At 40.6% G+C, this 24,063-nt stretch overlaps 1 protein-coding gene across 2 annotated transcripts in view; it reads left to right on the top strand.

Moving 5' to 3' along the window:
- LOC133657622 (erythroid differentiation-related factor 1-like) overlaps positions 1 to 22,382 on the top strand; it is a 62,427-nt gene extending 40,045 nt beyond the window's left edge. Inside the window, exons 9-25 of one of the 2 annotated variants that reach the window (XM_062059176.1) lie at positions 3,410 to 3,521; positions 3,591 to 3,738; positions 3,806 to 3,917; positions 5,874 to 5,985; positions 6,068 to 6,340; positions 6,431 to 6,502; positions 11,555 to 11,702; positions 11,770 to 11,961; positions 12,037 to 12,237; positions 13,812 to 14,027; positions 14,096 to 14,319; positions 14,390 to 14,548; positions 14,614 to 14,763; positions 20,130 to 20,283; positions 20,350 to 20,465; positions 21,530 to 21,675; positions 21,740 to 22,382. In XM_062059176.1, the coding sequence (XP_061915160.1) occupies positions 3,410 to 3,521; positions 3,591 to 3,738; positions 3,806 to 3,917; positions 5,874 to 5,985; positions 6,068 to 6,340; positions 6,431 to 6,502; positions 11,555 to 11,702; positions 11,770 to 11,961; positions 12,037 to 12,237; positions 13,812 to 14,027; positions 14,096 to 14,319; positions 14,390 to 14,548; positions 14,614 to 14,763; positions 20,130 to 20,283; positions 20,350 to 20,465; positions 21,530 to 21,675; positions 21,740 to 21,905 (2,701 nt within the window). In that variant the 3' untranslated portion in view covers positions 21,906 to 22,382. The remainder of the gene's footprint in view (positions 1 to 3,409; positions 3,522 to 3,590; positions 3,739 to 3,805; positions 3,918 to 5,873; positions 5,986 to 6,067; positions 6,341 to 6,430; positions 6,503 to 11,554; positions 11,703 to 11,769; positions 11,962 to 12,036; positions 12,238 to 13,811; positions 14,028 to 14,095; positions 14,320 to 14,389; positions 14,549 to 14,613; positions 14,764 to 20,129; positions 20,284 to 20,349; positions 20,466 to 21,529; positions 21,676 to 21,739) is intronic. The other variant, XM_062059178.1, reaches the window with a different exon arrangement.
- The last annotated feature ends 1,681 nt before the right edge of the window (positions 22,383 to 24,063 follow it).

Raw genomic sequence — 24,063 nt, forward strand, 5'->3', positions numbered from 1 at the left:
TCCCTGAGGGAGTCCTTTGTACAGGGTACAGGGCGGACCCTAATTAAAGCTGCAAGCAGCATTGGTCGGGTCCGCCTTCTGGCAGGTGCTAGTCCTAGGTGTCCAATACTTTTGTCCAGTGGTAGTCCTGAGTGAGACCTACATAGAGGTTTTTGTTTCGTGTCTCTACGATATTGGTACTGGGAGTTAGAGGAAGTTGTGTCTGAGTTCACATTGTCATTATAGGCTATTGTGTGTATTGAGGCCAAAGAAGGTCTAACCGCAGTTTCGTTGTCATTTTTGGCACCGTAGCAACTTTAGTGCTGCGGGTCTTTGAAGGCTCGTAAAATCAAAACGGTAGCACTTATTAAAAATCCGTTCGGAACTTTTAATCAGAAGGGTTCAATCTCTCTCCTGTAGCAGTTTGAAGCCGAAACGACAAACGCGCTCAGAGGACATAATGTTTGATGTTTGGTGACCGTTTGGTACAAAAATGTTGTTTTGAAATGGAGATAACAAACTTCCTGTTGATTTTTGCTGAAGGGTGTCAATGTATGAAATGTAGGTCTAAATGAGACCTACATAGAGGTATTTTTTTCATGTCTCTACGACGTTCCTACCGGAAGTGACAAGCAGTTTTGTCAGAGTTTTCCTCTGAGGAGCAGTTTTTTCTCATTTTTTTCCAAAAATTATGTAGAGCACAATTTTGAGTTTTGGGGTTCGGTTTTTTTTTTAGATCGCAGTTTCCACCAGTCCCAATGTGTGTGAGAAGTTTGGTGAGTTTTGAAGTATTTTAAGGGGGTCAAATTAGAGGTCAAAGAGGCAAAAACGTGTTTTTTTAGTACAAATTTGTCTTGAAGGGGAAATTGCCAACTTCCTGTTGGTTTTTGCCCGAGGATGTAAAATTATGAAATGTAGGTCTAGAGCAGACCTACATACAGGTTTTTGTTTCATGTCTCTACGAGCTTCCTAGTGGGAGTTACAGGCAGTTTGTTATTTTTTTTTCCTAGGGGGCGCTAGAGCTCAATTTTTATGTTTGGGGTTTGGTTTTGTTATTTTGTTGAAATTTTCGCAGGTTCTGACTTGTGTGTCAAATTTGGTGAGTTTTGGAGCATGTTAAGTGGGTCAAATTAGCGTTCTTTGTGGGGTCGGTAAAATAATAATAATAATAATAATAATTAAAGCTGCAAGCAGCATTGGTCGGGTCCGCCTTCTGGCAGGTGCTAGTCCTAGGTGTCCAATACTTTAGTCCAGTGGTAGTCCTGAGTGAGACCTACATAGAGGTTTTTGTTTCGTGTCTCTACGATATTGGTACTGGGAGTTAGAGGAAGTTGTGTCTGTGTTTTTTTCCTAGGTGCTGCGGCACAGTGGTTGTTGTCTGTGAAGGTGCGTAAAATCACAGCAGCGGATCCATTTCACATTGTCATTATAGGCTATTGTGTGTATTGAGGCCAAAGAAGGTCTAATCGCAGTTTCGTTGTCATTTTTGGCACCGTAGCAGCATCAGTGCTGCGGGTCTTTGAAGGCTCGTAAAATCAAAACGGTAGCACTAAATAAAAATCCGTACGCATCTTTTAATCAGAAGGGTTCAATCTCTCTCCTGTAGCAGTTTGAAGCCGAAACGACAAACGGGCTCAGAGGAGATAATGTTTGATGTTTGGTGACCGTTTGGTACAAAAATGTTGTTTTGAAATGGAGATAACAAACTTCCTGTTGATTTTTGCTGAAGGGTGTCAATGTATGAAATGTAGGTCTAAATGAGAGCTACGTAGAGGTATTTTTTTCATGTCTCTACGACGTTCCTACCGGAAGTTACAAGCAGTTTTGTCCGATTTTTCCTCTGAGGAGCAGTTTTTTCTCTTTTTTTTCAAAAAATTATGTAGAGCACAATTTTGAGTTTTGGGATTCGGTTTTTTTTTTAGATCACAGTTTCCACCAGTCCCAATGTGTGTGAGAAGTTTGGTGAGTTTTGAAGTATTTTAAGGGGGTCAAATTAGAGGTCAAAAATCAAAAATGAGTGTTTTTAGTCATTTTTTGTCTTGAAGGGGAAATTGCCAACTTCCTGTTGGTTTTCGCCCGAAGAAGTGAAATTATGAATTGTAGGTCTAACTGAGACCTACATACAGGTTTTTGTTTCATGTCTCTACGACCTTCCTAGTGGGAGTTAGAGGCATTTTTCTTCCTAGGGGGCGCTAGAGAGCAATGTTGATTTTTGGTATTTTTTTTTACCACTAAAGTGTGCTGTACCCGGGGTTTAATGTGTATGTCAAATTTGGTGAGTTTTGAAGCATGTTAAGGGGGGCGTAGTAGTGCGCGACCGTGCGGAATAATAATAAAGAATAATAATAATAAACATTACAAATTCAATAGGTTCCTTTGTAACCAGTACAAAGGACTCCCTGGGGGAGTCCTTTTTACAGGGTACATGCGGACCCTAATAATAATAAAACCTTACAATTTCAATAGGGTCCTTTCGTCCCATTGCAAAAGGACTCCCTTTGGGATTCCTTTTGAAAAGGTCCTGTGCGGACCCTAATAAAACATTACAATTTCAATAGGGTCCTTTCGTCCCATTGCAAAAGGACTCCCTTTGGGATTCCTTTTGAAAAGGTCCTGTGCGGACCCTAAAAATGAAAAAATTAGGGGTATTTTATTTGAACTAAGCAAAATTATCTGCCAATACAACAAGAAAATTCGGCTTGTCAAGACTTTCCAAAACAAGCAAAATTAACTAACCTCAAAATACCTTTAAAATAAGTATATTCTCACTAATAACAAGTGCACTTTTGTTGGTAGAAAGGAAAAATGAGACCTTTTTGCTCAATGTGTTGAAAAATATTCTTGTAAATACTAGTGCCATTATCTTGACATAATGATATGCGCTCGGCTTCATGATTTTTTTTTTTCATGCTTGAAATAAGAAATGATTACTTTAAAAAAGTAGTTTTATACTTGTGAGTGTTGATGACACAGCTTTGCAACAGTTGATATTCTAGTTTCAAGCACGTTTTACACAATATAGGTCATCAAATCTAAGCAACAAGCTGTAATGTCTTAATGAGATCATTTAGGACCAAAACACTTAAAACAAGTAAAACACTCTAACATAAAATCTGCTTAATGAGAAGAATTATCTTATCAGACAGAAAATAAGCAAATATCACCCTTATTTGAGATATTTAATCTTACTTCGATTTCAGTTTTTGCAGTGTACATTGAAAAATGTACAGTTAATACATGTAATTGGTATTGGTATCAGCCGATCTCACTTACGAATGATCGGTATCTGCAACATAAACCCCTAATTGGAACTTCTCTACTATTAACATTTCAAGATGAATGACTGCATGTTGTTGATTTCAAGACAACTTGAGGTTGGAGGCAGAAATGCTTGTGTCATACCTTCATCAGTCCGCTCTGTGTTTTTCAGGGACGACAATAAACCAATCAACATCCTGACCGGAATCGACTACTGGCTGGACAATCTAATGTGTAACGTTCCAGAACTGGTTATGTGCTTTCACGTCAACGGCATCGTTCAGGTAAACGAGGAGTATGGCCTTGATCTTGTGTCCGTACATTTCTGCTACCTTAAGTCGTCTTCATTGCAGAAGTACGAGATGATAAAAACAGAGGACATCCCCCATCTGGAAAACTCAATGTTTTCCACGAGGGTGGTGAAAGACATTGCTCAGAACATCCTCTCATTCCTCAAGTCCAACTGCACCAAAGAGGGTCACACCTATTGGCTTTTTAAAGGTATACATCGCTATTTTAAATCTGTTATCTCATCCTCACCATCTTTGGTTTCGTTCCTCCTTTTTAGCTAGCGGGAGCGACTTCGTGAAGCTTTATGATCTTACGACGCTGTGCGAGGAGGCCGAGGAGGAGAATAGCCACAATCCCTTCACGCTTCCTGTGGCTGTGTTACTTTACAAGTAGGAACATGTCTTCATTTCCTTGTAGGTCAGGGGTGTTGAACTCGCTTTTATCGCAGGCCACATTGCAATTATGGCTGCTATCAGAGGGCCGCTTGTAACAGTAAACATACAGTACAGGCCAAAAGTTTGGACACACCTTTTCATTCACAACACAACTGATGGTCCCAACCCCATTGATAAAGCAAGACATTCCACTAATCAACCCTGACAAGGCACACCTGTGAAGTGAAACCATTTCAGGTGACTACCTCTTGAAGCTCATCGAGAGAATGCCAAGAGTGTGCAAAGCAGTAATCAGAGCAAAGGGTGGCTATTTTGAAGAAACTAGAATATAAAACATGTCAGTTATTCCGCCCTTTTTTGTTAAATACATAACTCCACATGTGTTCATTCATAGTTTTGATGTGACAATCTACAATGTATAGTCATGAAAATAATGAAAACGCATTGAATGAAAAGGTGTGTCCAAAATGTTGGCCTGTACTGTATGTTTTACTATTAGATTGATGGATAACTTGCTTTTAAATCGTAAGTCAAGGTGACAAGCATTTTGTTTTTGATAATTCAAAAAATGCTTGGAAAATGTTACATGATGATATTAAAGTGTATAATATATGCAGTTGCAGAAAGTGCATTTTTTCTTGTCAAAATTGAAAGAACTAATACATTTAGCCAGAAAGTGCTTTATTATTTCCAGCCTTTTGCAGGCCCAAATGATGTGGCGGGCCACATAAAAAAATGTGTTACAGGTAGTTAAATTGCTATTGTCTGGGACGTTTTTTTCACACGTGCACACATGTTCAGGGTGATGTATGAAATAAATCTGTTTTTTAAATATTGTTAAAGTCGTCCCTCGTTTATCGTTGTTGATTGGTTCTGGACATATTGGAACCAGGATAGATTAATGTTTGCGAAGTTGTAATTAATAATAATAAACTGAATTTGTGTATAGTTGGAGCATAAAAAAACTGTTTGACCTTTTTAATACATTTTTTAATACATTTTTTTTGGCCATGATACTGATCAGGGCGCTCTGATTGGTTCGACCCCCTCTAGTGGCTAATACTACTATAGTATTGATATTTTTTGTGTGTTTAGCCATTTTATGCTTAATTTAGGACCAAATAGCGTAGAAAATGCTGGAAGCTGCGTTTTTATGCTTTTTTTACGCAATTACACCATTTTTGAAGCACAATGTGGCGAAGGACAACTGTATTATTATTCAAGTTCAAGTACCAATGATTGTCACACACACACTAGGTGTGGCGAAATTTTTCTCTGCATTTGACCCATCACCCTCGATCACCCCCTGGGAGGTGACAGGAGCAGCAGCGGTGGCCACGCCCGGGAAATTTTTTTTGGTGATTTAACCCCCAATTCCAACCCTTGATGCTGAGTGCCAAGCAGGGAGGTAATGGCTCCCATTTTTATAGTCTATGGTATGACTCAGCCAGGGTTTGAACTCACAACCTACCGATCTCAGGGCGGACACTCTAACCACTACTAACGTTGTCCTGGACTGATTTAAAGAAACTTTGAATGGTCTTTTGGCCGTTCTTCATGGTAAGTCCTGGAAGGACAGTATGAGGGAATAGACTGAAAACAAAGAACGAAAATAATCCAATGAAGTGAAAACATCGCATTCTTGCTTACTCGACAATACATTTATGCACTCAAAAAAAGATGAATATAAGAACAGTCAATTAATTAATGCGACCGATTCTCCCCGAGCCGATTGATGATAGCCAGTGTGCCTTACTAGAGGCGTCGGCCGTTAGCAGGTAGAACAAGAGCAACAGAGTCAACTCGCCCTGGCTGGTGAGGTTCACTGAGGGGTTTCAACCGTCATTTAGAAATTAGATGGCATGTTAATGTCACTCAAGATCGCAATTTTTTTCCCCGTGCTTATTTTTGTGTGCTTATTTGCAGCTTGTTTGTTTGTTTATGTTCCAGAGTGGCATGCAACCTGATGCTTAAGGCCAGTGAAAACCGAAAACACAAGGGGACAATCAGAACTCTGCTTTTAAACTGTGTCAAGCTTCTGGACCAGGACAGGCATCCCCAGGTACGCTTCCTAGATGGTCTTCCCGTTTCTGTGTGAGTGCAGAGTTTACATTTCAGTCCCCATCTCGCCTCCGCCCGTGCAGATCATCGCATCGGCGCTTTACATGTTGTCGGAGCTCTTCCAGCTGGATGAGTCTCAGGAGGACGACGACGGAGGGGAATCGCTGCGGTCTTGTGGCTCAGAGGACGGCTACAGTAATGACGACCGCGAGGAAGACGAAGATCTGGAGGAGGACAGCGAGGACAGCGGCTCAGACAGCAACGGCCCTCAGGGCGACAGTAAAGCCGTGGCTGTCATCCGCTCCGTCGGAGAGCTGTCTGTCCCAGAGAAATACAAATCCACACAGCTCATCCGAGTCAGTGTTTGCTACTTCTCCTAAATTTTTTACCAGTTAGCTTTTCTAGCCTACAAATTGAACACAGTGTGTTTTTTTTTGTCTTTGCAGCCTGGTTGTGCTTTTCCCGTATCACAAGACAAGGAGGAGCGATGCAGACACGTCCTAAACTACGTGTTGAAGGCAAGTCTGCATGATTCTGTTGTAGGAGAATACTATATGTCCCGCAATAGTGGTCTCCTTTCGAAAATACTCAGCACCGAGTTCCTCATTTACCTAAAGCTTAATATGGCTACTCGGTGGGTGTAATTCAGGGGTGCCCATTACGTCGATCGTGAGCTACCGGTCGATGGCGGAGGGTGTCAGTCGATCGCCAGCCAGGCATTTAAAAAATAGACCTAAAAATTAGCGATCATCAATCTTCACCAAGACGTCACTTTCGTCACTTGATTGACATTCACGGCAGCCGAGGGTCTTCTGAGATGATGACTTGCAAGCTCATTATTAAGAAAAAATGACTGACAGGAAGGCGAGAAACACTTTTCATTTCAAAAGAACTCTCGCGCCGTACCTGCCGTCAAAACTCTAGAGACAGACTGTCAGGGTCTTCTGAGATGATGACTTGCAAGCTCATTATTAAGAAAAAATGACTGACAGGAAGGCGAGAAAGACTTTTTATTTCAAAAGAACTCTCGCGCCGTACCTGCCGTCAAAATTCTAGAGACATACTGTCAGGTTCAAACACTGATGACATCTTTTAAACAAGACAAGAAGCAAGGAATTAAACAGAGACAGAATTAAATGTAGCTCAATGAGGAGAAACGCGTAGACACTGTACCCTTCACAGTGTCTCAACACGCTCTGCCGAAAGATTGTACGCCTCGTGTTTTATTTGGACTTTCCCTGATTACATGGCAACAGCTGTTTCTAAGGGAGGGGGGTCGTAAACAGCCATCGCCTTTGATTACAAACAGTTCAAAGAAAAGGTCGCCTGGAAGGGAGTCAGGTCCTGCTTCCTCTTCGCTTTGTAGATTTTGGGTCAAGACAATATCTTTATGCTGATTACAATACATCAAAGAAACAGAACCCTCATGTCGCTCCCCATCCTACACAGTGGAGTTTTACAAGCCTTTTTCTTGGTAGGATCAAAGACAGCTTTTGTCTTCTCGCCGGGAACTCATGGCAACACAAAGTTTTGTGATAACTTAGATACAATTATTCTGACACAGACTGCACGGTTCCTATCTTCACAATAAAAGTGCTGCTTCATCCTGCCTGCGCTAACAAAATAAGAGTCTCAGAAAGCTAGCGTGCACAAGCTAGCAAGCTACGGAGTTTGCCGCCAATGTATTTCTTCTGGAGTGTATAAAAAGGAGTATAAAAGCTGGACAAATAAGATGCCAAAAACCAACCACTTTCATGTGACAGAAAGGAGGACTTTTTTTTTCTCCTCCATTTGAAAATGTGGACGTTATTATCACTACTGTCTGATTCCAATCAATGCAAGTCAACAGAATCAGGTTTCTTCATGAAAGAAAGGAATCTATAGGTGTTAAACATGCTTGTATTATCATTAAACACCTTTAACTTGTTAACAAAAACGTCTCTTTCATAAATAAATAAATATAAATTATATATGAATGAGGTACATCCCCTCCACTTGGTCAATTGAAAAGTAGCTCGCGTGTGGGCACCCCTGGTGTAATTACTATTTGGACAAATCCAACTATACAAGTATAATAGTTAGGGGTGTGGGAAAAAATCGATTCGAATTTGAATCGCGATTCTCACGTTGTGCGATTCAGAATCGATTCTCATTTTTAAAAAATCTATTTTTTTAATTTTATTTTTTTTAAATTAATCAATCCAACAAAACAATACACAGCAATACCATAACAATGCAATCCAATTCCAAAACCAAACCCGACCCAGCAACACTCAGAACTGCAATAAACAGAGCAATTGAGAGGAGACACAAAAACGACACAGAACAAACCAAAAGTAGTGAAACAAAAATGAATATTATCAACAACAGTATCAATATTAGTTACAAGTTCAACATAGCAGTGATTAAAAATCCCTCATTGACATTATCATTAGACATTTATAAAACATTTTTAAAAAAGAACAATAGTGTCACAGTGGCTTACACTTGCATCGCATCTCATAAGCTTGCCAACACACTGTGTCCAATATTTTCACAAAGATAAAATAAGTCATATTTTTGGTTCATTTAATAGTTAAAACAAATTTACATTATTGCAATCAGTTGATAAAACATTGTCCCTTACAATTATAAAAGCTTTTTACAAAAATCTACTACTCTGCTTGCATGTCAGCAGACTGGGGTAGATCCTGCTGAAATCTATGTATTGAAGGAATAGAGAATCCTTTTGAATCTTGGCAAAAATCTTAGCCACACGATTATCAAATGTAATAGGAAAATTAATTCATACTGACCAAACTGGCTTCATGGAAGGTCGACAATCTTCAGACAATACAAGGAAATTGTTTAATGTTATTTACTATGCTAGAAGTCTCCCTTATCCCACAGCAGTATGTACTGTTGATGCAGAGAAGGCATTCCACCGCATAAACTGGTCATTTATGTTTTGCACATTACGTAAATTTGGATTTGGAGATAATTTTATACAATGGATTAAGATGCTTTATACAAGGACCATGGCATCAGTCAAAACCAATAATCATATTTCAGAACCTTTTTTGTTGAGTAAAACAGGGATGTCCTGCATCTGGATTATTATTTAATTTGGTTATTGAACCCTTAGCTGCAAAAATAAGAAGGGAAAATAATATTCATGTTATAAAAATTGGCTCTCAGTATAATAAGCTATCGATGTATTGTGACGACATAATTCTCTACCTGTCACATGTTAACTCCTCTCTACACTATATCAATAATGTCATCACTGAATATGGCTGTTTATCAGGGTATAAAGTCAATTGGGACAAATGTGAAATATTACCACTTAACACTGCAAGAAATCAGTTCAGAAGTTCAGAACTCCAAAATTGGGTTTGGTTTTGAAATTGTATTGCATTATTATGGTATTGTTGTGTATTGTTTTCATTTAAAAAAAATAAAAAATCGTTTTTGAATCGAGAATCGTGTTGAATTGAAAAAAAATCGATTTTGAATCGAATCGTGACCCCAAGAATCGATTCTGAATCGAATCGTGGGACACCCAAAGATTCCCAGCCCTGATAATAGTATTGTACTGCAACTGTGCAGTCTATTTAGAGTCTATTACAATAGTTTCCAATAAACAAAACAAAAACAATTGAAATAGCTACAATAGTTTAACTATTTTAATGAAAGTTTGTATATTTACAAAATTAATTTACAATGCATAATTATCCAGGGGTCGCCAATCTGTCGATCGCGATCGACCAGTCGATCTTTGGGACCCTACTATTAGGGAAAAGAAAGTATTAATATGGCATAAGTGACACCCACACACGGGCAATGACCAACAGACCCGCAAACAGGCACGCATTTTAACCCCTGAACACGTCTCTCTTTAGCCTCTCATCCAGCCCCTCTCAACACCGCGGCCGCGCTCGGGTGGTGTGGCCGCTCGTCTCATAAACACGCATTTCATGACGTGCTCATAAATCATTGCGCTGCAACAATGACTGAATGCCTGACTGTTGCAACAAATCGGACATTTTCCAGCAACCAACGTCAAACAACTCTTCCCTCAACCACGTAACCAAGTAAACATTGGCGTGCAAAAGCAGTAAAATGTGATAAAACAAGGCGGCGGCTAAAGAAGGACTTCCTCATTTATCCCCACTTTTATCACCCAGGAACAAGCCACCTGGTGAACAACTGATTTTACTCATTACGGTGCTGACGTAGAAACCATGTGACCAGAACAAATATACTACGGTACTAAGACTATAGTGGCCATAAACAGTTAGATTCTACAGCATGGGTGCCCAAAGTGCGGCACAGGGGCCATCTTTGGCCCGTGACTCGATTGTCATTGGCCCTAGACACAGTACAAAAAACGAAACACCAGCAAAATTTGGGAAAACAGCAAGAAGCACAATGAGAAAAAGCCAAAATGTTGACATCAGCCAAAAACGACGACCCAGAGCTTTGTCTTTTTTATATACAGTATATATAACACTATTGTAATTTAGCATGTTCCCATTTAATTATTAGTAGACAAATATATAATAATAATGCTGTCTAATAAAACAACTTAAAATGTTGTCTTATGTTGAAAATATACACCTTTTTTTGTTTGACATTTAAAATGAAAAGATGACATTTAGATGTGATCAAACTATCGATCCTCTACACACATGCCCTCATGGATATTGAGGCTCTAATAGCAGCAACACCGTAATCACTACAGAGGACCGTGGTGTTCGGGCCCTGCCTTCTACAGTCCTCCAAAATTATTTTATTCTAAAGATGTCTGAATAGAGCGCGGTGACTAGAACTGAAGGTTAACAATTCATCCTACAAAAAGGAGTAGGTACAAACAGTCGGGCTGGAGAGAAGACCGAGCGTTCTCTGAAAATTGCCGCTTTTCACGCATGTTTTTGTCCATCTTGCTGCCCCCCCCTGGTGGAGATATTTGGGCGTTGTCGTGTCGAGTGTGTGTGTGTTGGACACACACACTCACTTGTCCACTCTCCCTTTCTCGTTCCTGGTATCTCTTCTCAGGAAACTGTAATGAGGTACAAAGTGTGTATCAAATAAAAACACAGAATGCTTGAATTGTTGTCCTTGAACAGAACGAAGTGAACAAGGAGTCTCTCACTCCTTGTTCACTCTACTCTGCTTCAAGGTTAGAACATATGTTCCTTATGAGGTAATAGTCCAAATAGAATGATAAAGAATGTGTAAAAAAAAAGTGTGTACAACACAAAGCAGGGCATATAGTCATGTTATTACACATTATGTCCCTGTGCGCCTCCCCATCTTCTCTCCATCTCCAGACCTCAGAATACAGCCAGACACTGACGTCCTCAGTCATGAACTAGAGACGGGCCGCAGGCTAAATTCTGATTAGGGCCCCCAGATGTCCAGAAGCACATAGACAGTGACTGTTACAGATAAACGGGCTCTGCGTTAAAAAAAAAAAGCCTAACCTCTAATAAATGTTTCTCTCAGCAGTTGAGTAAATGAACACACTATTTGTACAGATGCAATGTTTGTGTACTGCATTTGTGTAATATTAATAAACGGCGGCACAGGGGCTGAAGGCAGTGGATGGCAGCATCAAGAAGGAGAGCGACCTCCCAGCGGTAGACCCCAACATACCCATCCCCCTCAAGTATGAGGATGGAAGTGCAGGCAAAGGCTGTGCTGCAGAGAAAGGCATCTCTCCTCTCCTCGAAAGAGGTCTGTTTCTTGGCGTTCTGGTACAAAACTCACAAGGAAAGCAGACGTGAAGTCCGATCTTCCTCAGCAGGGCCCTTGCAGGCAGACCAGAAGCACCCAACACGCTCGGGGATGATTCCCGGCACGTGGCAGCACCAAATGAAGCTTCAGCTCTTTCTCAAGGCCGCCAAGGCGTACTACGTCTTGTCTGACGCCGCAACCAACCTGCTGAAGTACGGCCGAGCCTTGCGCTACATCAAGTTGTCGCTACAGTGTTACGGTACAGAACCCCGATCGAAGAAATGACTTGTTGTCCTTTTGTGGTCGTTTCTCACTTCTGTCGTGTGCGGCCCAGATGCGTATTGTTGCATCGGCGGCACGCTCCACCCGCAGGTGCTGCTGTTCCACAGCCAGTGCCTCTCTCTGTGCGGGGACATCCAGCTCATGTTGGCCCAGAATTCCAACAACAGGGCGGCTTACCAGGAGGAGTACAGCTACCAGACCAAAGAGGACCAGGAGATCCTACACAGTCTGCACAGGGAGAGCAGCTGCCAAGGTCAGTGAAGCAACATGGAGGCCTGGGCCCATTCATCCAACGATAAATTATACATTTGGTATCTTTGTCTTTTGCTTGCAAAGAGGGTGCAAGAGTGTTCACTCTGTGCATCGCTCTCAGTACCTGAGCATGTTCATTCAAAACCAGAATTAAATAAACGGAGTGAACCCTCGTTGGATGCAGGGACAGAGCCTCGCTAGTCATGACTCACGAGTGAGAAGAACCAAAAAGTAAAAACAATTCAGAAGAAAACATTTGATTACAAAGTCTAATGTCCTGCGGGAATATTTTGTCTTCAAACCAAACGTGCAAAATGAGCCTAACAACACGTACAAACGAGCAAGTATGCCGAATTTGTCGGAAAGTAAACAAAACAAACCACCCAACCCAGTTTTGCAATGGAGGAAAAATATTTACGTTTTTTTTAATGGAAGAATACTGCACTTCAAGATGTCCAATATTTATTGAAGTGTAATTTTACTAACGCATATTGAGAGTAGTTTATGTTTGTTTACTTATTTTCAATTTAATAAAAAAAAAACATTTGTCCCTAGAAGTTCAAAGCACTTAGAGCAGGAAATATAGCAGCACAGACTTTTAGCAGCTGTAAACACGCATTATGAAAACAGAAACAGCACACAAATAGTAAATAATTAAACATAAAATAAAGGTAATGTTAAAAATGCTAAAATATTTCATCAAAGAAAATTATAATTACAACAGTAAAAAATACTGCAGTAATGAGAAATAAAAAAATAAGGAAAATTATAATTACAACGGTCAAAAATACTACAGTAATGAGAAATCAAAAATTAATTAAATAAAAAAAAAAGTCATTTGTCCCCAGGGATTCAAGGCACTTAGAGCAGGGAATATAGCAGCAAATAGACTTTTAGCAGCTGTAAACACACATTATGAAAACAGAAACAGCACACAAATAGTAAATAATTAAACATAAAATAAAGGTAGTGTTAAAAATGCTAAAATATTTCATCAAAGAAAATTATAATTACAACAGTAAAAAATACTGCAGTAATGAGAAATAAAAAAATAAGGAAAATTATAATATCAACAGTCAAAAATACTGCAGTAATGAGAAATAAAAAAAGGAAAATTATAATTACAACGGTCAAAAATACTACAGTAATGAGAAATCAAAAATTAATTAAATTAAAAAAGTTGTTTGTCCCCAGGGATTCAAGGCACTTAGAGCAGGGAATATAGCAGCAAATACTTTTAGCAGCTGTAAACACCCATTATGATAACAGAAATGGCACACAAATAGTAAATAAATAAACATAAAATAAAGCAATTGGTAAAAATTCAAAATAATCAAGGACAATTATAATAACAATGGTCAAAATGACTACAGTAATGATGTATCAAAGTTTATTGCATTTGAAAAGGTTACTTGCATTATTATTATTATATGATTACATTACTGCTTAATCTGGTCTCCAAATACCGGTAACGTTGTCAATAATACAATTTATTGGCAATAATTTGTTATGGGCCCAGGCCTATCAACATGTTTATAGTCTGACGACTTATTACTCACAATTGTCACGGGTCAGCCTTCAACATGGCGACCGACCTGGCCACGGACCCCGAGTACCAGCTGTTTGTGAGCGGCAAGTGCTACGAGGCCGCCTACGAGCTGCTGGTCTCGCACACCTTGAAGGAGGACGCGCCCGATCAGCTGGCCCAGGTGCTCAAACGGCTGGGGAACATCCGCAACGAGATGGGCGTCTACTACATGAACCAGTCGGCCGCCATGCAGACGGAGAAAGGTGAGACCGGCGAGGACCTTTGGGACGGGACTTATTACAGCGTCTAAAGCCCGCGTCTCCTTTTGCAGTGAAGACCTCGGTGTCGGTGGCCGAGCAGGACATGTGGAAGAAGAGTTTTGCCTTCTTCGAGAAAGGCATGAAGGACTTTGAGGCCATCGGGGACAGCACCAACAAGGCCTTGTTGCTGTGCAACACGGGCAAGTTGATGAGAATCTGTGCTCAAGCTCACTGCAGCGCCCCCGCTGATGACAGAGGGGAGTTCTCCCCTGAAGAGTCGCTCTACTACCACAAGGTGGCGCTCTCTTCTGTACTTCCCCTTACACCTGCACCGCCCTGTACATTACCCACTCCTATTCTACCAGGCTATAGACTACTACCTGCGGGCCATGGGGTCACTGTCGTGCAGAGACAACCACCCGGGAGTGTGGGACAGCGTCAACTGGGAACTGTCCACCACGTATTTCACCCTGGCTACTCTTCTGCAGGACTACGCTCCGCTCTCCAGGAAGGCTCCGGAGCAGGTGGGTTTCTGACGACATTTCACCTTTTCAGGTTCATCACAGCATTTGATGGTTTTCTCTGGTAGATCGAGCGGGAGGTGACCGAGTCCATGATGAAGTCGTTGAAGTACTGCGACCTGCAGACCGAGTCGGCCCGCCAGCCGCTCTACCAGTACAGAGCCGCCACCATCCACCACCGCCTGGCTTCCATGTACCACAGCTGCTTCCGCAACCAGGTGGGACAACCACACCCAACCCTATACACTGCAAAAAGTCAGTGTTCAAAAACAAGAAGAAAAAAAATCAAAAATTAGGGGTATTTTATTTGAACTAAGCAAAATTATCTGCCAATAGAACAAGAAAATTTGGCTTGTCAAGACATTCCAAAACAAGTAAAATTAGCTAACCTCAAAGAACCCAAAAATACCTTAAAATAAGTATATTGTCACTAATAACAACTGTACGACTATATGAGTACATATTTTCTATTTCATTGAAAATAAAACAGCAAAGTCCATTTGGCTGTCATCTGTTTTAATTATGAGACACAATTGTGTCTTAAGTCATGATTTTTTTTTTTCATGCTTGAAATAAATGATTACTTTAAAAAAAGTAGTTTTATACTTGTGAGTGTGGATGACACAGCTTTGCAACAGTTGATATTCTAGTTTCAAGCATGTTTTACTCAATATAGGTCATAATATCTCAGCAACAAGCTGTAATATCTTACTGAGATAATTTAGGACCAAAACCCTTAAAACAAGTAAAACACTAACATAAAATCTGCTTAGTGAGAAGAATTATCTTATCAGACAGAAAATAAGCAAATATCACCCTTATTTGAGATATTTAATCTTACTTAGATTTCAGTTTTTTGCAGCACAACACCGTGTTTTTCAACCTTTTTTGAGCCAAGGCACATTTTTTTCATTGAAAAAATGCGGAGGGACACCACCAGCAGAAATCATAAAAAAATGAAACTCAGCAGCCGATATTGACAATAAAAAGTCTTTGTCGCAATTGTTGGGTATGACTTTAACCCATAACCAAGCAAGCATCAATATCATTCTTGTCTCAAAGTAGGTGTACTGTCACCACCTGTCACATCACGCCCTGACTTATTTTGAGTTTTTCGCTGTTTTCCTGTGTGTAGTGTTTTATTTCTTGTCTTGCGCTCCTATTTTGGTGGCTTTTTCTCTTTATTTGGTATCTTCCTGTAGCAGTTTCATGTCTTCTTTGACCGCTATTCCCCACACCTGCTTTGTTTTAGCAATCAAGAATATTTCAGTTGTTTTTGTCCTTCTTTGTGGGGACATTGTTGATTGTCATGTCATGTTGGGATGTACTTCGTGGACGTCTTTGCTCAACACGCTGTAAGTCTTTGCTGTCGTCCAGCATTCTGTTTTTGTTTACTTTGTAGCCAGTTCAGTTTTAGTTTCGTTCCCTAAGCTTCAAGGCCTACTGAAACCCACTACTACCGACCACGCAGTCTGATAGTTTATATATCAAAGATGAAATCTTAACATTGCAACACATGCCAATACGGCCGGGTTAACTTATAAAGTGCAATTTTAAATTTCCCGCGAAACTTCCGGTTGAAAACGTCTCTGTATGCTGACGTATGCGCGTGACGTCAATCGTTGAAACGGAAGTATTCGGACTCCATTGAATCCAATACAAAAAGCTCTGTTTTCATCTCAAAATTCCACAGTATTCTGGACATCTGTGTTGGTGAATCTTTTGCAATTTGTTTAATGAACAATGGAGACTGCAAATAAGAAAGTTGTAGGTGGGATCGGTGTATTAGCAGCTGGCTCCAGCAACAAAAGCAGGAGGACTTTGACTTGGATAGCAGACGCGCTATCCGACGCTAGCCGCCGACCGCACGGATGATCGGGTGAAGTCCTTCGTCGCACCGTCGATCGCTAGAACGCAGGTGAGCACGGATGTTGATGAGCAGATGAGGGCTGGCTGGCTTAGGTGGAGAGCTAATGTTTTTAGCATAGCTCTGTGAGGTCCCGTTGCTAAGTTAGCTTCAATGGCGTCGTTAGCAACAGCATTGTTAAGATTCGCCAACCTGGAAAGCATTAACCGTGTAGTTACATGTCCATGGTTTAATAGTATTGTTGATTTTCTGTCTATCCTTCCAGTCAGGGCCTTATTTCTTTTGTTTCTATATGCAGTTAAGCCCGATGCTATCACGTTAGCTCCGTAGCTAAAGTGTTTCGCCGATGTATTGTCGTGGAGATAAAAGTCACTGTGAATGTCCATTTTGCGTTCTCGACTCTCATTTTCAAGAGCATATAGTATCCGAGGTGGTTTAAAATACAAATCCGTGATCCACAATAGAAGAAGGAGAGAGTGTGGAATCCAATGAGCCAGCTTGTACCTAAGTTACGGTCAGAGCGAAAAAACACTGTCACGTTCCTCATCCACGAATCTTTCATCCTGGCTCAAATTAATGGGGTAATCGTCGCTTTCTCGGTCCTTTCTCGCTGCTGGTGTAAACAATGGGGAAATGTGCGGAGCCTTTCAACCTGCGACGTCACGCTACTTCCGGTACAGGCAAGGCTTTTTTTTATCAGCGACCAAAAGTTGCGAACTTTATTGTCAATGTTCTCTACTAAATCCTTTCAGCAAAAATATGGCAATATCGCGAAATGATCAAGTATGACACATAGAATGGATCTGCTATCCCCGTTTAAATAAAAAAAATTCATTTCAGTAGGCCTTTCAATGCCTTTTTTAGGGGCGCTCACCTTTTGTTTATTTTTGGTTTTAGCATTAGATACCTTTTCACCACGACAAACCATGTTCCCGATATCTACAAAGCAATTAGCTACCTGCTGCCACCTACTGATATGGAAGAGTATAACATTGTTACGCTGCCGAGCTCTAGACAGCACCAACACTCAACAACGGCACATTATTTGCAGACTATAATTACTTTTTTGCAAAAAATATTTTTACCCCAAATAGGTGAAATTAGATAATCTCCCACGGCACACCAGACTGTATCTCACGCCACAGTGGTTGAAAAACACTGCTCTAACAAACACTATCCACGGGGGAATACAACCTGAAAAAAAATCCCATATGAAACAACAGAAGTAGAATGAATCAATTCCAAAGTCAAACTGCTACTAAAACAGCCTTGTGTCCTAATGAGTGTTCATGTCATGCTCTACATGTTGTGGCAAAGGTCGTCTTTGATGCAACGTCGTCCCTAATTAGGCTTTAAAAAGGTCAATGTGCTCGATGTTAAACAGCCTCGCTGGCTTGCAATCATCATCAAGACGTTACTGGTCACTTTGACATCACTTCATTTGACACAAGGATTTAGAGAAGAAAAGATTGGAGGCACATCATGTCTTCACATCTGAGGGGCCCACAAATTAAACATTAATCTGTGAAAGACAAAGTTGGACTTTTTGGTGCATCGCTAAGTAACGTATTTGATTGACATAACGAGTGCTGCTATGATGGTGACGCTAATGAGAAAAAGGATACATTTTTTTGCAGTTGATTTCCTGCTGCAAATATTAGTCTCATTTACAACTCATGTCTGCAGGTGTTTTTATGCTTTGAAGTCCATATTTTGTCTCATTATTTAGCTATAGATGTCCCTGTTGTTCAGCAATGTTTGCTAGCGATACCAAGATTCAGTATATGCTGCTGAGTCTACCAGAGATTTATTCATCTGCTTTATTAATATTATTAAGGATATTTTCTTGATGCTAACAAATATCTCCAAAGATGCTATTGTGGAAGTCACTTCCTAGCGGTCCCACTGACAAGACACTTCACAGGAGCCAAGCGTGCCGTTTTAACAACGTTTTAATGCACATAGGTTTTTATCGAAGTCTTTCTTCCACAGAACGTGACCTTTCAGTCACGTCCGTATCCTCTCTCTCCTCCTGTTCCCGGCCGCTTACTGTTAAAGACAACAGATGATTAGATTACCACGTACCACCTGTGAAATCTAATCACTTGCCAGCTGTGTCTCGCCGTCAGCACTGCCACGCCCCCGTCTGATGGTGCTCTGTCCTCAGCACCATGGACAGAGGCGGTGACCTTTGCTCCTGCCGGCAGCGCTGGCAACATCTCCCTCCACAGCTACGATGTGGTCATCCGTGGTCATCAGTTTATGAAAATGGACAATGAAAATAAGGTGGATTGATCCACCAATCACAATATGTATTACTAGGACTTAACATGACATTAGTTTATTTGCACTAGCAGGTTATATTTGGCATAGCAACCACAAAAGAACACAAACGAATGTGATCTTTTGTCTTTTCTTTACCTTTAGTTTTGCTCTCAAACACTACTAATATAGTAGAGAATAAACTGGAGTGCATCACAGAAAGTTTCTCAAACAAATCAAATGTTCAAACAAACATTTTACAAAGTGATCACTGCAGACACGAGCATTAAAAACAATTTTATTTAAAAAAAACATTTCCTTCGATGCACTTTCATTTTTCCCCTGACTTTATTACCTTTATGAATCAGTTTTTTCAGGACTCTATGAAAGCTCTTTCCTATCTCTCTATTTTGAACGACTGGAACATCGAAGAACAGAACAGCAATACGACATTTTCTGCTCAAACTTTACACTCACTCTCACTTATTTTAATGCCAAGAAGGAAAAAACGTGACGTCATATGCAACCTAGCTATAGTCTCATAACTCAAAGTAACACTACAACAGTTGTAGAAGCGGGGGAAATAATAATCGATTTTTAGATGCATCGCAATTTGGACATAACTGTATAATAGATTAGTAAACATCAATTATTTATTTATTGAAAATAAAGTAGGTGCTGTAGGATTATGGCAAAAAAAACAATCACGATTATTTTGATTGATATTTTAATCACGATTAATAACATGATTATTCATTCATTTGAAAACATTAGTATTTATTGTACCACCAAAACTTTACTTAAAATATTGTTTAAAAAAACGGATATAAATTATTAACAAATAAAGCAAAACAACTCAAATAATATTAGTGATAGAAATATAAAAAAATTCAGTTATTCTGTTTTCATTCCGTTTTCTACAGTTGTTGATTTGCGGTAAAAAAAAAAAGAAACAAACTGGCAGCTCAGGTGCCAAAATTTTATTGTAAAATTGCATTTTTTTTAATTTACCGAATAAAAAAAAGAAGTACATTTTACAGTTAAATTCTGGTAACTGACCTGCCTTGTTTTTCCATTTACAGTAATATACACTCCATTTTGAGGTAAAATTATTGCAACTTACCATATCTTTTTTTAACTTTTTTAATCTAATAAAAAAATTCTATAAAAAATTGCATAATAGTATTTACTGGGGCCAAACATAACTGCGATGTGGCCCTCAGTGAAAACAACTTTGACACCTTTGTTTTAACATTACTATAAGTGAAAAATGCTGACCATGCATACTTTTTGTAGAAAGATTACTGTGTGGAAGTTGGCTATTGTTAAATGTTGCTTATTATTGATTTCGACTTATTACTTCAACATTTCATGTTTCCTTCTCGATGGTTATCGTCACACTTTCTTCACTGTAACTACTTATTCTTCTTCCTCATGTGGCCTCCAACTGAGCAGGTAGGAGACGAGCGCCTAAGGAAGCACCATCGCAGCCTGGCCGAGCTCCACTACAGCAAGGCCGTCTACTTGTTCCTCAGCCTCAAAGACGCGCCCTGCGAGCTGCTCCGCGCCCTCCTGGAGAGGGTGGCCTTCGCCGAGTTCACCATGGCGGGTACGTCCTACTTTTTGTCCTCGATAATTTCCCGTTACCTTTTTTTTTTGTCCTGTCCGGCCGCAGCTCAGAGCAGCAGCGCGGCGAAGCAGAAGAGCCTGACCGCGGCTCTGGACATCATGGCGGAGACTCGCTTTGCGTTCCAGATCATCCATGCAGAACTTCTGGAAGAGCAGAGAGAAGTACGTACGAGAGGGAAAGGAGGGCGAAAAACTGTCAGGTTCAAACACCGATTGATTGATTGAGACTTTTATTAGTAGGTTGCACAGTGAAGTACATATTCCGTACAATTGACCACTAAATGGTAACACCCGAATAAGTTTTTCAACTTGTTTAAGTCGGGGTCCAGTTAAATTGATTCATGATACAGATATATACTATCAGATATATACAAACTATCTATTAAACAAGACAAGAAGCAAAGAATCAAACAAGAGACAGGATTCAATTTAGTTTCAAACACCGAACTGTCTATTAAACAAGACAAGAAGCAAGGATTCAATTTAGTTCCAAACACCGAACTGTCTATTAAACAAGACAAGAAGCAAGGAATCAAACAGAGACAGGATTCAATTTAGTTCATGAGGAGAGCGCATGTGTGCCCGCACCCTCGTACAGTGTCACCCCACCGCTCTGAGAAGGGAGCTCCACGCCTCCTCATTTATTAGGGCATTTCCTCATTACATAGCATGCACCTGGGGATAGGTTGATTGGCAACACTAAATTGGCCCTAGTGTGTGAATGTGAGTGTGAATGTTGTCTATCTGTGTTGGCCCTGCGATGAGGTGGCGACTTGTCCAGAGTGAACCCCGCCTTCCGCCCGAATGCAGCTGAGCTCCAGCACCCCCCGCAACCCCAAAAGGGACAAGCGGTAGAAAATGGATGGATGGATAGCTGCAGCTGCTTCTAAGGGGAGGGGTCATAAACAGCAGCTGCACAGGGTCATAAACAGTTCAAAGAAAAGGGTGCTTGGAACGGTGTCATGTTTGCCCCCTCTCTGCTCGTAGATTTCGGGTCCTTCCTGTGGCAGTCCAATAGATCAAAGAAACCGCCACCTCCACGGCGCATTCCATCGCACACAGTGGAGGTTTACAAGCGGTCTGCCTTTTGCTTGATAAGATCAAAGACAGCTTTTGTCTTCACGCAGGGCAACCTGAACTCATGGGAAAACAAGTTGTGTGATAACTTGTATACAATTATTCTGACAAACAGTCCTCATGCATCCATCTTTTGTGTTCCTCCTCAGGGAAGTCACGCCAACATGTCTTCTCCCGACTGCTCCGGACTGGACCTTCAGGAAGTGACGAAGTTGATCCTCCTGTTCGAGTCGCGCTTCTCCGACCTGCTTCTGCAGCTGATAAAACTCATCGCCAAAACCAAACGGAAGCCCAGGTGCGAGCATCCGACCCGCGCTCCGTTTCGGCGCCGAGCCTGACTTTACTTTTGTTTGTGTCAGCAAAAGCGACGAGGAGCTGCTGAAGACCTACAAGAAGGTTTACTCCAAGCTGCTGCGCTGCGACAAAAACACGGCGCTCCTCGCCCGAGTGCAGCTCTACGCCGAGCTCCTGCAGCTTCTGACGCCGCAGACCGGAGGTAACGACGACGCCAATATGGTTTCATGACAAAGTATCGCGAATATTTAAAGACTCTTTTTTTCATCGTCATTTACAACAACTGCATATTTCTGCAGTAAAGACATTGGGATTATGTTTCAATGCGATTGTACCAAAGATACAAATAACACCATCATCTTTTAACAAGTCACCATTTTCAACAGGAATTCTTCAGGAATTAATCAGAGCAATAACCCTTTTATAATTTTTCATTACCCAATTCACAGCACTCAGACTAGGAGTGTAAATAAATGGAGTATAACATCAGTTGTCACATGACTGCTGCCGTTTCCACGCAATGAAGCCTTCGCAGGAGATGATTATTTATATTTTTGATATGTGGAGCTTTCATTGATGCTGTGAACATCAAGTTTTGTTTGTTTACTTTGCTTGAACACCACAGTGCAATTGTCTACATGTGTCACTGTATGTACATTATAAACACGGTTGCTGTGTCATTGCAATACAGGAATTGTATGCACCTTTGCATGATCTACTTCTAATTATGCTTTGCAGTAGTTATTTTGTGTTATAAAGAGGGACAAGCAGTAGAAAATCGATGGGGGGATAATCGAAAAAAAAATGTAGTAGTGTCTAAAACGGTCTAATACACATGAGAGATGTCCGATAATATCGGACTGCCGATATTATCGTCCGATAAATGCTTTAAAATGTATTATCGTAAATAATCGGTATCAGTTTCAAAAAACGCCGCTGTACGGAGTGGTACACGGACGTAGGGAGAAGTACAGAGTGCCAATAAACCTTAAAGGCACTGCCTTTGCGTGCCGGCCCAGTCACATAATATCTACGGCTTTTCACACACACAAGTGAATGCAAGGCATACTTGGTCAACAGCCATACGGGTCACACTGAGGGTGACCGTATAAACAACTTTAACACTGTTACAAATAAGCGCCACACTGTGAACCCACACCAAACAAGAATGACAAACACATTTCGGGAGAACATCCGCACCGTAACACAACATAAACACAACAGAACAAATACCCAGAACCCCTTGCAGCACTAACTCTTCCGGGACGCTACAATATACACCCCCCGCTATCCCCTCTTCCCCCCACCTCAACCCCACCCACCTCATCCTCCTGAGAGAGCATGTCCCAAATTCCAAGCTGCTGTTTTGAGGCATGTTAAAAAAAATAATGCACTTTGTGACTTCAATAATAAATATGGCAGTGCCATGTTGGCATTTTTTCCCATAACTTGAGTTGATTTATTTTGGAAAACCTTATTACATTGTTTAATCCAGGGGTCCCCAAACTTTTTGACTCGGGGGCCGCATTGGGTTAAAAAAATTTGAAAGGAAAGATAAAATTTAAAAATAAAAATTTAAACACTTTTTTTTTAACTTGGGACTTCCCGTGGGCCGGATTTTGGATGCTGGGGGGCCGGATCCGGCCCGCGGGCCGTAGTTTGGGGACCCCTGGTTTAATGCATCCAGCGGAGCATCACAACAAAATTAGGCATAATAATGTGTTAATTCCACGACTGTATATATCGGTATCGGTTGATATCGGAATCGGCAATTAAGAGTTGGACAATATCGGATATCGGCAAAAAAGCCATTATCGGACATCTGGATTTGGCCCGACGCGTCATTTAATGTGGATACTTAATCTTCCTTCCTAAATGTTTTAATTTTGACAGAAAAATACATGAAATTTCATATGTTTTAAACTTTGATATACAGTACAGGCCAAAAGTTTGGACACACCTTCTCATTCAGTGCGTTTTCTTTATTTTCATGACTATTTACATTGTAGATTGTCACATCAAAACTATGAATGAACACATGTGGAGTTATGTACTTAACAAAAAAAAGGTGAAATAACTGAAAACATGTTTTATATTGTAGTTTCTTCAAAATAGCCACCCTTTGCTCTAATTACTGCTTTGCACACTGTTGGCATTCTCTCGATGAGCTTCAAGCACACCTGTGAAGTGAAAACCCTTTCAGGTGGGTTACCCCTTGAAGCTCACAGAGAGTGCAAAAAGGTAATCAGAGCAAAGGGTGGCTATTTTGAAGAAACTAGAATATAAAACATGTTTTCAGTTATTTTCACCTTTTTTGGTCATAGTTTTGATGTGACAATCTACAATGTAAATAGTCATGAAAATGCATTGAATGAGAAGGTGTGTCCAA

Source organism: Entelurus aequoreus, linkage group LG09 (assembly GCF_033978785.1).
Source record: "Entelurus aequoreus isolate RoL-2023_Sb linkage group LG09, RoL_Eaeq_v1.1, whole genome shotgun sequence".
NCBI classification, from domain to species: domain Eukaryota; kingdom Metazoa; phylum Chordata; class Actinopteri; order Syngnathiformes; family Syngnathidae; genus Entelurus; species Entelurus aequoreus.